The following is a 13,708-nucleotide window of genomic DNA, read 5'->3' as shown; positions in this document are numbered from 1 at the left end:
AAAGCAGGGAGGTTTATTCAGAAACAGTATTAGCTCTCTGTTGCTGGGTAACATAGTATCTAAAGACTTGGCAGCTAAAATAGCAAACATTATCTTACACAGTTTCTGATGGTCAGGAGTCTAAGAGTAGCTTAGCTGGAGATGGCCGTGGCTCAGGGTCTCTGTAAGGCTGCACTCAGGCTGTCATCTGGGGCTATAATTAATTTCATACTTGACTTTGCCTGCAGGATGTACTAAGCTCCCTCAAAGGTTGGTGGTGGTCTTCAGTTTCTCATTAATTGTTAGTCAAGGCTTCAGTTCCTCACTGTAATATGGCAGTTTAGTTTCCCCAGAATAAGAGAGGAGCAAGAGAGAGAAAGACAGAGACTTATCAAAATGGAAGACTTTCATTATCTAATTCTAGGAGTGCCATACAGTCACTTTTGCCATCTGCTATTGATCATGTCAAAGTCTGGTACAGTGTAGGTGGGCACTCCACAAAGCTGTGAGTTCTAGGAGGCACGGATTGTTGGGAGCCCGTAGTGGAGGTTGCCTACCTCAGAGACCATTGTGGTAATCCAAGTAGAAGATGATGGTGGCTTGCAGCAGCATACTTGCAGTGGAAAGGTGAGAAGAGGTCACAGTCTAGGTATATTTTGAAGGTAATATCTATAGGATTTTTAAATGAAGTGGATGGAAGAAAATGAAGGTTCATGGATGACTCTGTGTTAGCTGCCTTTTAAGAGATAAATGCCTGGGGCCAGTCCAAGTATCTAGGTGTGCTACTTGACTCAGGGAGGTGTGTGTGTGTGTGTGTGTGTGTATGTGTCATAGAGTGGGGACTAATGCTTTTAGAAGAAAGCCAGTGCAAAGTTGGAGAAGAGGGATTCACAGATCTTTGAGTGAAGTCAGACAGATTGGGAATCCAAGGCAGGTCAGGGACGTGGTGTAGGATAGACTGAACCATGTACGGGAACTGCTGGCTTTTTGATTAACGAGTGCCACTTTTTTGGTGTAGCTGGTGGATCTAACAGCTGAATAACAATTTTCTTTCCATAGTTGGTATTCTTTGCATAGTAAAAATTAAATGGTAGAATATATAGTAAATGGGCTTCCCTGGTAGCTCAGCTGGTAAAGAATCTGCCTGCAATGCAGGAGACCCCAGTTCGATTCCTGGGTCGGGAAGAGCCCCTGGAGAAGGGATAGGCTACCCACTCCATTATTCTTGGGCTTCCCTGGTGGCTCAGACGGTAGAGAATCCGCCTGTGACACGGGAGACCTGGGTTTGATCTCTGGGTTGGGAAGATCCCCTGGAGGAGGGCATGGCAACCCACTCCAGTATTCTTGCCTGGAGAATCCCCATGGACAGAGGAGCCTGGTGGGTTACAGTCCATGGGGTCGCAAAGAGCTGGACATGACCGAGAGACTAAGCACAGTCCAGCACAGGTAGTAAATAATACACATGTGTATTACACACTATAGGAGTTTGTAGTACAGGAAAGCCCTTAAAAACTCAAATAGGAACAATCAGGGAGTATTTTCTGCAAGATGGGATGTTGGAGCTGGACTTTGCTAAGAGTAGAATTTAGATGGAGAGAAGCAGGAAGGGAATTTCGGGCCAGGGAACAGTCTGAGCAAAAGCATGGATATAGAAATGGGGCTTCTTTGCGGAACTTGAGCTAAATGGTTCAACTCCGTATGCTAAGCAAGTAGGGATAAATTTTGAGAAGTAGGTAGGGGCCCGATAATGGAGAATCCTAAGTATCAGATGGAGGATTTTGGACTCGATATTACAGGTGGTGAAGAAACATAGAACACTCTTGCAAGTAATTAGCTACGAAGGTGATTCCACAGGGGTTCAATAGGGGTTGAAGGCAGGGAAAGCTGAAGGATAACGAGACCACTTGGAGGCATGAAGAGATAAGACTGTGATGGTGGATGTGGTGACTGACTCCATATAAGGGACAAGAGAAAGTATAATAGCTAACACACATGATACTTTTATACTGTGTCAATTTTAATTCTGAGAAAATCCGAGAGAGTGGATATTATTCTGCTTCATTTGGGAGTACATCTCAGTTTTTCAGGTGAGGAAACTGGTGCCCAGAAAGGTTAACTAACTCAGCCAAGGTTACACAGCCAATAAGCGGTGCAGCCAGAATTTATACCCAGGCCATCTGGCTCCAGAGTCTATATTTTATTTTATTTTAAATTTATTTATTTTAATTAGAGGCTAATTACTTTACCATATTGTGGTGGTTTTTGCCATACAGTGACATGAATCAGCTGTGGGTGTCCCCTCCCACCTCCCTGCCCACAGAGTCTATATTTTAAACCAGTACATAAGATTTGGCTCTGGATAACTAGGAACAGGTGATGATGAGGTGTGCTCAACTGAGAAATGATGGTTACCTTAGTTCTGGATTGAGTTTAAGTTGACAACAGGACATCTGAGAGAGAAGGCAGAACCGGCTCTTAGGTGATACATGTCTGTTAGACATGAAAGTAGAGGATGAATGAAAGCCATGTGAATCAACAATGGAGAGAAAAGAACCAAGGGCCCAGGAATGATGAGAGTTAGAACAGGAAGAGGAGAGTAGAACTTAGGCTTTGCAGGTGGTGCTCGTGGTAAAGAACCCGCTGGCCAACACAGGAGATGGAAGAGATGGGGATTTGATCCCTAAGTTGGGAAGATCCCCTGGAGAAGTGCATGGCAGCCCACTCTAGTATTCTTGCCTGGAGAATCCCATGGACAGAAGAGCCTGGTGAGCTACCGTCCATAGGGTTGCAAAGAGTCAGGAGTGACTGAAGCGACTTCGCATGCACGCAGAGTAGCAACTGGAAAAGAATGTTTGGCTACAGAGGAGAACTGCCCTTGTACAGTATCTTCGAAGCCAGGCCAGGCAAGATTTTACAGAAGTGAGAAATGGCCAAGAAAATCCAAGGAGATTAAGAACGGAGAACCGTCTGTTGGATTTTGAGTGGAGGTCATTAATAGAATCAGTTCTAAAGAGAATACTTCTAACTATTATTTATTGAAGATCTGTAATGTACCAGGCTCATTGTATGTGAATATCTCAGTTTACCTTTAGAACAACACTGTCAGTCTGATATGATACAGAGGAAGAAACAGAGGCTTGAAGAAGTAAAGTACCTCATCCAAATTCAGAAATTGACAGAGCTGAGATTAAAACTGAAGTTTAACCATTCTCCCCCTAAATTAAGGCAAAAAGCTCCCAAACAACCCTCCCCACAAAGAAAGACTAAAGCTCTTCTAGGAATTTTTTTTTTTAAAGAATGGTAAGAAATGAATTGAAAGTGATAATTTGATGTGAAACTTCACTGTCCTGGTTTTCTGTGGTCCCAAGTGAAATGAATTTATGTCTGAATTTGTTGATTATTACTGCACATATTTTTAGGAGGTGAAGGCATTATGTGTTAAGTTCTGTATGCTTCTCCCCAGCAAAGCATTCTCTCTGTTAGACTCTTACTAATGCCCCAGGGCACAATAGGTTGTGGTAGAGTGATCTGGAGTTTTTCTTGACCTGTTGGTTATGATCTCAGTCTCATGAAAGCTCCACCTCTTTCACTATTTCAGTTGATGAATCACTCATCTGTTAGTTTTTCTCCCAGCATCAACAAAATGAAGTAGTGGATTAAAGAAACAAATGAAAGACAAAAAAAAATAATCTATGATCTAACAAGACCTTTAGCCTTGCTGGGAATACTTAGGTGCTAATGTAAACTTTCCTCCAAGGAAGAACAGGGATCAGGTTTATAGTTGATGTATCCTGTGTTCAAAGCAACTCAGAAAATTGCACACCTAAAGCTACTGAAAGGATATTTAAAAAGCTGACCAGCGCATGATTAGAACTACCATTCCAAAAGAGTAATGATGAAACTCACGTCCAGAAAGTGTTCCAAACTTTGGTAAAAGCTGTTCTGTGGAAACTTTCCTTTCTTTACAGGTCTACATTTTTGCTCAATGTACCAGAGAGATTGTTCTGTTTTTATTAAACCAAGCTTTATTCAACAGTGCTCTGTACCAGAGAGATTATAATCTATGGAAAAAAACAAAACAAAACAAAGTCATTATGCAGTTAAAGGGAAGAGCATAAAACTCCTTTGGCCATCAAAAAATGTGAACAGAAACAACTAGCAAGGTTGTATTTTCCCAGAATATTTTTTTCTATTGATCATGTAAGGATTCATCAAGCATTTCTTCATAGAAAAGCTGATGAATCTAGATTTACAAGTGAACATTTGTGCTGGGAACATATGAAATCAGCAATCCAGGAGACTCAGCAGGAGGGAGAAGAAGGAAGACTCAAGGAAAAAATCTCTCCAGTGAATGAGGACACAACTTAGTGTAAATTAAGAGTTGGCTCTTATCCTTCACCCTGGCGCTTCCTGCTGAATTTTGGAAATTAGCCAGTGTTGTAATTAACACTCCACCCCCAACCCACCCCCACCCCGCCTCCCAGCTTTTGTTAAGTAAGGAGAGTCAAATCCCCATCTTTTCCAATGGTGAGGTCACTACGAATAACCTAAAGCTCCTCCTTCCTGCCGGATGATTTTAGGAAGTATACATGATATGTGGGCACTCCTGGGCAGAAATTAGGGTTCAGATTCCTCTATTTTGCCCTCTAAGTGAAGGCTGTAGACCAGGCCCCCAGGGTGGCTTCTACTAAGTGGCTGGGAGGGGTGGTCATGGCACCGCCCCATGTGGCCCACTAGCACTGTCTTCTTGGTCCTCCCAGAGACTTCATTTCTCCCACTTACAGACCCTTAGGAGTCCACCGAAATTCTGTCTCTAAATCCAACTCTATCCACTGTGATTAGTAATGTCCACAACATGGAAATGCTGTTTTACTGTTAAATCAAAATCTGTAATTTTTTTTTTTACATTGAAGAGTAGTTGATTTATGATGTATTAATTTCTGCTGCACAGTGAAGAGATTCAATTATACATATATGTATACATTCTTTTTTTATATCCTTTCCCATTATGGTTTATCACAAGATATTGAGTATAGGTCCCTGTGCTATCTAGTAGGGCTTTGGTGTTTAGCCGTTCTCTGTGTGTCGGGAGAAATATCAGTAACCTCAGATATGCAGATAACACCACCCTTATGGCAGAAAGTGAAGAACTAAAGAGCCTCCTGATGAAAGTGAAAGAGGAGAGTGAAAAAGTTGGCTTAAAGCTCAACATTCAGAAAACTAAGATCATGGCATCCGGTCCCATCACTTCATGGCAAATAGATGGGAAAACAGTGGAAACAGTGGCTGACTTTATTTTTCTGGGCTCCAAAGTCACTGCAGATGGTGATTGCAGCCATGAAATTAAAAGACGCTTACTCCTTGGAAGGAAAGTTATGACCAACCTAGACAGCGTATTAAAAAGCAGAGACATTACTTTGCCAACAAAGGTTCGTCTAGTCAAGGCTATGGTTTTCCGGTGGTCATGTATGGATGTGAGAGTTGGACCGTGAAGAAAGCTGGGTGCCAAAGAATTGATGCTTTTGAATTGTGGTGTTGGAGAAGACTCTTGAGAGTCCCTTGGACTGCAAGGAGATCCAACCAGGCCATCCTAAAGGAGATCAGTCCTGGGTGTTCATTAGAAGGACTGATGTTGAAGCTGAAACTCCAATACTTTGGTCACCTGATGCGAAGAGCTGACTTTCTTGAAAAGACCCTGATGCTGGGAAAGATTGAGGGCAGAAGGAGAAGGGGATGACAGAGGATGAGATGGTTGGATGGCATCACTGACTCAATGGATAGGGGTTTGGGTGGGCTCCGGGAGTTGGTGATGGACAGGGAGGCCTGGCGTGCTGCGGTTCATGGGGTCGCAAAGAGTCGGACACGACTGAGCGACTGAACTGAACTGAACTGATGTACTAGTTTGGATTGCTAACCCCAAACTCCCACCCCATCCCTCCCCCACCTCACCTGCCATTAGCAATCACAAGTCTGTTCTCTATGTCTGTGAGTCTGTTTCTGCTTTTGTAGATAAGTTCATTTGTGTCATAATTTAGATTCCACACATAAGGGATATCATATGGTATTTGTCTTTCTCTGATCTACTTCACTTAGTATGACCGTCTCTAGGTCCATCTATGTTGCTGCAGATGGCATTATTTCATTCTTTTTTATTTTTCATTTTTTTTCATTCTTTTTTTTAATGACTAATACACCATTGTATATAAAATATGTAAATTTCTTGGACTTTCCAAAATGAATACAAATGTGCTCCTTTTGTCAGAAAATCCCATTTGTTTTGCATTACCAATACATTCTTCACTTAAAAAAATATTTCCCACATCTGCCCATTTCACCACTGACCAGCACTCTCCTGCCTTTCCTTCGGGTCTTTGTGGGAACTTTGCTTCCTCCTGGATCCTCTGGCTAGGTTAGTCCCCTCTGTCATAAACCCTCACTCATGACACTGTTCATTTCTCATGCTCATCACGCATGTAACACCAGTGCTTGCTTTCCCTTCCTGGATTTCAGGCTATGTGGGCTCCAGGGCATGCCCATGTCCTTTGCCATCACACCCTCCACATATAGCATGATAATTTGGTGTCTGTTGGGCTCTTATGGAAAATAGCTAAGTGAACAATTACAGACTCCCTTAATTAATGACTACCTTTAGCACTTCTACGTTATAACCAAAAGTCGCTATGCCCTCAAACTTTCTAGGAATATAGAACTGTGTCGTGAGACTAATACTTGTCATTGTTGTTCACTTTACAATCGTTTTATCCACTATCTTCTTGAGTTCTCACAGTCATACTGTGAGGTTAGTAGGGTGGGCATTGTACTGCTTTGTGTTTTAACTCTTTGTTTTTTACTGGAGTAGAGTTGATTAACAATGTTGTGTTAGTGTCAGCTGTACCACAAAGTGATTCACTTATCCATGTATCCTTTTTCAAATTCTTTCCCCAATTAGGTTGTTTCGCGATATTAAGCAGAGTTCCATGTGCTATACAGTAGGTCCTTGTTGGTTATCCATTCACATCAGTCAGAATGGCTGTCATCAAAAAAGCCAGAAGCAATAGATGCTGGAGAGGGTGTGGAGAGAAGGGAACCCTCCTACACCCTTGGTGAGAATGTAAATTGGTGCAGCTAATAAGGAAAAAGGGCTTCCAGGTAGCTCAGTTGGTAAAGAATCCACCTGCAATGCAGGAGATCCCGGTTCGATTCCTGGGTCGGGAAGATCCCCTGGAGAAGGGATAGGCTACCCACTCCAGTATTCTTGGGCTTCCCTGGTGGCTCAGATGGTAAAGAATCCTCCTGCAATGTGGAAGACCTGGATTTGATCCCTGGGTTGGGAAGATGCCCTGGAGAAGGGAAAGGCTGCCCACTCCGGTATTCTCATCTGGAGAATTGCATGGATTGTACAGTCCTTGGGGTCACAAAGAGTCAGACACGTCTGAGTGACTTTCACTCACCCACTTGACTAAGGAAAAAACAGTATGGAGTTTCCTTAAGAAACTAAAAATGGTGCTGCCTTTATGTAAGGCACGAAGAAACCTCAAGCAGTGTTCCTCCTCTGTAAACAGTGAACAGAGACTCACTTCCAGAGCCTGTGCTGCTCCGTGTCACCACACAGCCGAATGGTTAGAAAGGCCTTCCACCAGGGTTTTCCCGTTTACTTCCAGAAACTTGGTTTTTACCCTTCTAATTCAATTCATGTACAGTTTGGTCATTATTTTCTCTTTCCTCCCAATCAGTTCTACCAAGCCACTGGCACTAAGAGTTCAAACCATCTAAAATTTGGAGACCACCTAAAATTCCACTCTGCTCAATGCAGCTTCCCGCCCCCGCCGACCCCCACCTATATATGTCACCAATGGCATTTTCTGACCCTCCGCTGATCACCATGCCTCCACAAAGGGCCCTCAACACAGCCTTTGTTGTGAGTTCACACCAGTTTTCCACCACAAAGTGAGTTGGGAGACCATCTACCGTTAGAGGGCCCTGCAGGAATATCAGCAAAAAGGTTTGTCTTTACTGAATGATCATCGGAAGGCTCTTCTTGCTGGATGACTTTCCACTGATCGGCATACATGCTGCCTTTGCAATCGTGCCCCTTGTCTGAGTCACGTTACCCGGAGTAGACCCAGGTGTTACTGAAATACAGTGTCTCATTGTTACTTTCTGATTTCATTTCAATGAACAAGTCTGGGGTGTGCTGTTGAGGACTGCGGTGGTTTAGGGGTGAAAGTGAAAGTCACTCAGTTGTGCTCAACTCTTTGTGACCCTGTGGACTATAGCCCGCCAGGCTCCTCTATCCATGGAATTATCCAGGCAAGAATACTGGAGTGGGTAGCCATTCCCTTCTCCAGGGGATCTTCCCGACCTAGGGATCAACCCCAGGTGAGTCACCTGCACTGCAGGCGGATTCTTTACCATCGGAGCCACCAGGTACTTGAGCTATTATTGATTGAATCCTTAAGAAATTGCTGTGATGGTCATTTGCTGCTTTACCTGAGTTTGGCTTGGTTAGGACTGACAAACAACTCCAGCCCCTCTTGTCTGCTGAAGATTCTTCCGGTGCCCTCCTCACCCTCCGTGATGATCTTTTATGATCTGTAGCTTCGATGTCCTTTAAATATAGTAGGATCCCATGGAACACAGGACTCATGTACAGAGTTCATCTCTTTCCTGTTGCTTCGCATCCGTATGATGCATCATATCTGCAGAACGCCTTGTGCCTTGTTTCTCTAGCTTCTATTGCCTTTTAAATTAAAGGACTTGGACTGGTCTATAATTCGCTAGCAGTTACAGTGTAAATTACACTAGATAAAACTGTTTTTTAACCGCCATTGACATGCCGATTACTTTTAATGTGTTGCACATATTTATACACTAGAACTTACAGAATTAAATGAAGCCTGTTCCCTCCCAGGGTTTCATTCTAATATATATTAATGAAGGATAATCAAATAAAATGATTTGGCTCCTGAACTGATTGGTTATGAAAAGCTAAGTGTGAAGGGAGTCAACTTAAACTACTTCTACACTACCTTTTAAAGGTCATTATTACCTCTCCTGGACGGTCAAGAAATAAATCAGTGGCTTTATCAATGTGACGTGGCCATCACTTTAGTATTAATCTTCCTTCTTTTCCACTCTGGGGAAGTACGAGTGAACCAAATCACGTGCATATTTTTATTCCATGTGCATATTTAGTGGGAAAAGAACACTTCTCTGATCATGAACCTCGCATTTCTCTTGCTTTCGCAGTAATAAACGACTGGTGGCCTTAGTGCCCATGCCCAGTGACCCTCCATTTAATACCCGAAGAGCCTACACCAGTGAGGATGAGGCCTGGAAGTCGTATTTGGAGAACCCCCTGACGGCGGCCACCAAGGCAATGATGAGCATCAACGGCGACGAGGACAGCGCGGCCGCGCTTGGCCTTCTGTATGACTACTACAAGGTAGACCGCGCAGCCCCGCCCCCTCCGCGCTCGGCCCCCAGGGCCGCCCCTCTCTGGGCAGAGAGCACAAGCGCTCCGTCCCCGGCCAGAGAACTGAGGGTATTTCCACACTCACCGTGGAACTCACCCTCTTCTTGTCTCATTGCTTCCCTGCTTTCCCGTCTGTGAAGCCCAACTTCACCCCTGCCCAGAGGGAGTTTTCCTTTTCGGATACTTACTTCTGTGCCCGCTGTTTACAAGCGTACATAATATCTATGTTTAATGCCTGCAAGGCCGGAGACCTGGGTTTGATTCCTGGCTGGGGAAGATCCACTGGAGAAGGGATAGGCTACCCACTCCAGTGTTCTTGGGCTGCCCTTGTGACTCAACTGGTAAAGAATGCTCCTGCAATGCAGGAGACATGGGTTCGATCCCTGGGTTGGGAAGATCCCCTGCAGAAGGGAACGGCTACCCACTTAAGTATTCTGGCTTGGAGAATTCCATGAACTGTATAGTCCATGGGTTGCAAAGAGTCGGACACAGCTGAGGGACTTTCACTTTCACATTTAATTCCTACTTCATATCATATTGCAGTACTTCTTTGCTGCCATTTTTACTTGATGATTTTTGGTGAATAAGGAATATTGCATTGTGTGGCTGTACCGTATTTTAGTCATTGCTGTTTGGGGGCATTGAAGTTGCTTTTATTTCTTATTTTATTTTATTATTATTTTAAAATTAAGTAATATGGGACTTCCCTGGTGATCAGTGGTTAAGACTCTGTGCTTCCATTGCAGGGGGCGTGGGTTCCATGCCTGGTTGGGGAATTAAGATCCCACATGCTGCATGGTGCAACCAAAAATAAATAAATTAATAAAATGAAATAGATAAATGAAATAATGAGACCCTTTATGTTTTTATTTATTTATTTTTTGGCCAAATCCTGTGATGTGCAGGATCTTAGTTCCCCAACCAGGGACTGAAGCCAGTCCCATGGCAGTGAACGCAGCAGTAAAAGTGCCAAGTCCTAACAGCTGGGGTGCCAGGGAACTCCCTAGTTTGCTTCTAGATATTCTATTTTATAAGAAACATCAGGATTTCTAGATTTTTCACTTTAGTAAGAAATATACCAATGAATGCTTTTATGGTAGACTTTTGCAGCAATTCCAAAATCTGTCTCCCTTTGTTTCACTGGGCACTCAGTATTTATTTTGAAAAACCCTTAAAACAAAATGAATGTAATTCACTTGCATTACAAAAATACTTGTCACAGGTACCTTCGAAACAGGAGTATTTCAGGAAATCAAACAACAAACATTGGTCTGTCTCTTCTGTAAAGGACTATATCTGGTATGACCTGCTTCCTTAGAACCAGTGAAGTGGAAAAAGTCAACAAGTATTTACTGATTGAGGATATTTATTGCCTGATTTGATTGTAAACACCTGGGCTTATGCTGGGATTGGCACAAAGGTGAAAATGGCTGTGTTTATTTTGCTGGTTGGGCGCAACTCTTTAGAATAAGAACTAAATCCTCCTCTTGCCGGCTCCCTCCACCATGAGAAAATCACACAAGAGGAGTTTTTGCTTGAGTTGAGTGTCAGTCTCGGTTTCCTACTTCCTTCCTGCCTCCCAGTTCCTGTTTCCTTCCAGCAGTCTTCACCAGTGCAAGATGTGCTGTCTCCTGTGTCTCTTCTAAACCAGAGTTTTCATGCTTTCCAAGGATCTCCCACCAACACCAACACCAGTACCAACTCTGGCACTGACCGACCACCCCCAAGCCTACTCTTTGACCCACGTTCTCTAAAATTATTCATTGCCTTTTCAGCTTCCTCTAACTTTCTCTAGTAAAACGCTAAGGAGGGCTCCCTCTGTGGGGAGAGAAAGTAAAGCCAAGCCCAGTTGCAATTGTTAGTCTCTCAGTGGTGTCTGACTCTATGCGACCTTATGGACTGTAAGCTGCCAGGCTCTGCTGTTCATGGAATTTTCCAGGCAAGAATACTAGAATGGGTTGCCATTCCCTTCTCCAGGGGATCTTCCCGACCCAGGGATTGAATCCGGGTGGGTCTCCTACACCGCAGGCAGATTGTTTACCATCTGAGACACCAGGGAAGCCCCAAGTTGTGCTTATCAAAGATGAGATATTGGGTTGGCCAAAAAGTTGGTTCGAGTTTTTCCATAAGCTGGTACGAATAAACATTTTGGTCAACCTGATACAAGGCATGAGTAACTGAGAGGTTGGCCCGTCCAGGCTATTTTAAATGAGGATGTTATTGACTCAAATAAATGTATCTTATGGTTAGAAAGTGTCGGAGAAATAATGGAAAGGCATTCCACTTGTACCCTTGCAGTCTAGGTTGACTTTTCCCCCTTACTAAGAGAACTGGAATTGGCAGATTTCACAGCTCTCTTGTGAAGGTGTACAATTCCCAACATGACTTCTGACCTAGCAAAAAGGGGCTTTAACTTTGGGACCTGGGGTCCACATGAAAGGATGTAGGGTCTAATCTCCATTTCATGCAAGTAGGACAGTTTCCTACAATGAACAGGAAGCACCTGAAAAGAACTGAGCCTGGAAAACAAAGATGGTTTCTTGGCAGGCTTTCTTTTCTTCTTTTGTTTGTGGTTGTTTTATATATTTGAATCCTTTTTGATTGAGAAGCTAAGTTGAAAAACACAAGGATGATTTCTAAACGTTTTGGGGTGAACATTTTCAGAATGTATTGAGGATGGTATAGAACTTATCATGTTAGACTGTTTCATGTTCTAGGCTATTTCTTGAGGGTTTAGATTTATTAGACTTTTGTGTTAATACTTAATGTTTGGAAATGATCTCATCCCTAGAAAGAAATCGCAAAGCAATTTTTATTTATTATAAAAAATAGTTAAGCTTGACACTCATTAATCTTTAAAATCTGGTAACATATCATTAAAGTGACTATGATTTAATCATTTGGGTCATTAAAACTTTTTGGTAAGCTTTATAACTTCATTAAGCAAATATGTTAGTAATAGTTTTATAAGGCTATGAAGAAATACATTAAGATAATTTTGAAGAAACATATTGTTCTTATTTTTAAAAACAGATTTTATTCCATTACTGTGAAGTGGACATAATTTCAGGTATCTTTATTAGATGACAGTTCTTTCATATTAATGAAAAAGAGAAATATACCTTGAAACAAAACTCATTAGTAATTTAGAAAAGAATTTAATTTCCCATAGGTTCAAAGGATAAAGTATTAGTAAATATGGTACCTAGATTACCTCTCCTTTTGTACATTATTAATAGTTGAAATTCTGCTTTCATAAATATTTTAAGATACAGAGTAGGGAGTTTACATAAAACTCAATTTGAAGATATGGAGAAAATGGAACCCTCCTATGCTGGTGGTGGGAATGTAAATTGTTTCAACAACTGGAAAACAGAGGTGTCTCAAAAAACTAAAAGTAGAACTACTCTATGACCCTGCAATTCCACTCTCAGATATATATTAGAAAAAACCCAAAACACTAATTCACAAAGATATGTGTACCTCACTGTTCATAGCAACATTACTGACAATTGCTAAGATATAGAAGCAACCTAAGTTTCCATCAATGGGTGGATAAAGATATGGTGTGTATGTGTGTGTGTGGGCACACACACATACACAGTGGAATACTAGTCAGTCATAAAAAATGAAAACTTGCCATTTGTAACAACGTGGATGGACTCAGAGGATATTATGTTTAGTGAAATGTCAGAGAAAGACAAATGCTATATAATGTAACTTACATGTGAAATCTAAAAAATAAAAACACACCAGTGAATATAATAAAAAGAAACATATTCAGATATAGAGAACAAATTGGTAGTTGTCAGTGGGGAGATGGAAGAGAGGAGGGGCAAGTTTGGGGTGGGGATTAAAAGTTACAAACTACTATGTATAAAATAAATAAGCTACAAAGATAAATTGTACAACACAGGGCGTATCACCAATATTTTATAATAACTAAATGTGATATAATCTTTAGAAACTGGAAATTACTGTGTTGTACACCTGAAACTTATTGTACATCAACCAGACCTCAAATAAATAAGCAAATAGTCATCACTACTTGCTCCCACCCCCCCCCAAAAAACCCTCAATCTATAAACAAGTCTAAACTCCTACTGTTGAATTTGTATTTTCCAAGATTAATTTATTAATTTAGGATATAAAATATTCCAATAAAATGTTTTCTAAGACTGTGTGGCTTAGCAGAGTTACATAGCTCATTTATTTCCCACAAGCTTCACTATATTTTTGCTTGAAACTTTAAAC

At 41.9% G+C, this 13,708-nt stretch overlaps 1 protein-coding gene across 4 annotated transcripts in view; it reads left to right on the top strand.

The window, feature by feature from the left end:
* GRHL2 (grainyhead like transcription factor 2) overlaps positions 1–13,708 on the top strand; it is a 166,445-nt gene that overhangs the window by 36,929 nt on the left and 115,808 nt on the right. For all 4 annotated transcript variants that reach the window (XM_043879827.1, XM_043879826.1, XM_043879825.1 and 1 more), the window contains exon 2: positions 9,229–9,424. In XM_043879827.1, the coding sequence (XP_043735762.1) occupies positions 9,257–9,424 (168 nt within the window). In that variant the 5' untranslated portion in view covers positions 9,229–9,256. The remainder of the gene's footprint in view (positions 1–9,228; positions 9,425–13,708) is intronic.

Source organism: Cervus elaphus, chromosome 21 (genome assembly GCF_910594005.1).
Source record: "Cervus elaphus chromosome 21, mCerEla1.1, whole genome shotgun sequence".
NCBI lineage: Eukaryota > Metazoa > Chordata > Mammalia > Artiodactyla > Cervidae > Cervus > Cervus elaphus.
Note: the sequence above shows the minus strand (reverse complement) of the source record. Positions and strands in the feature narration are given on the sequence as shown.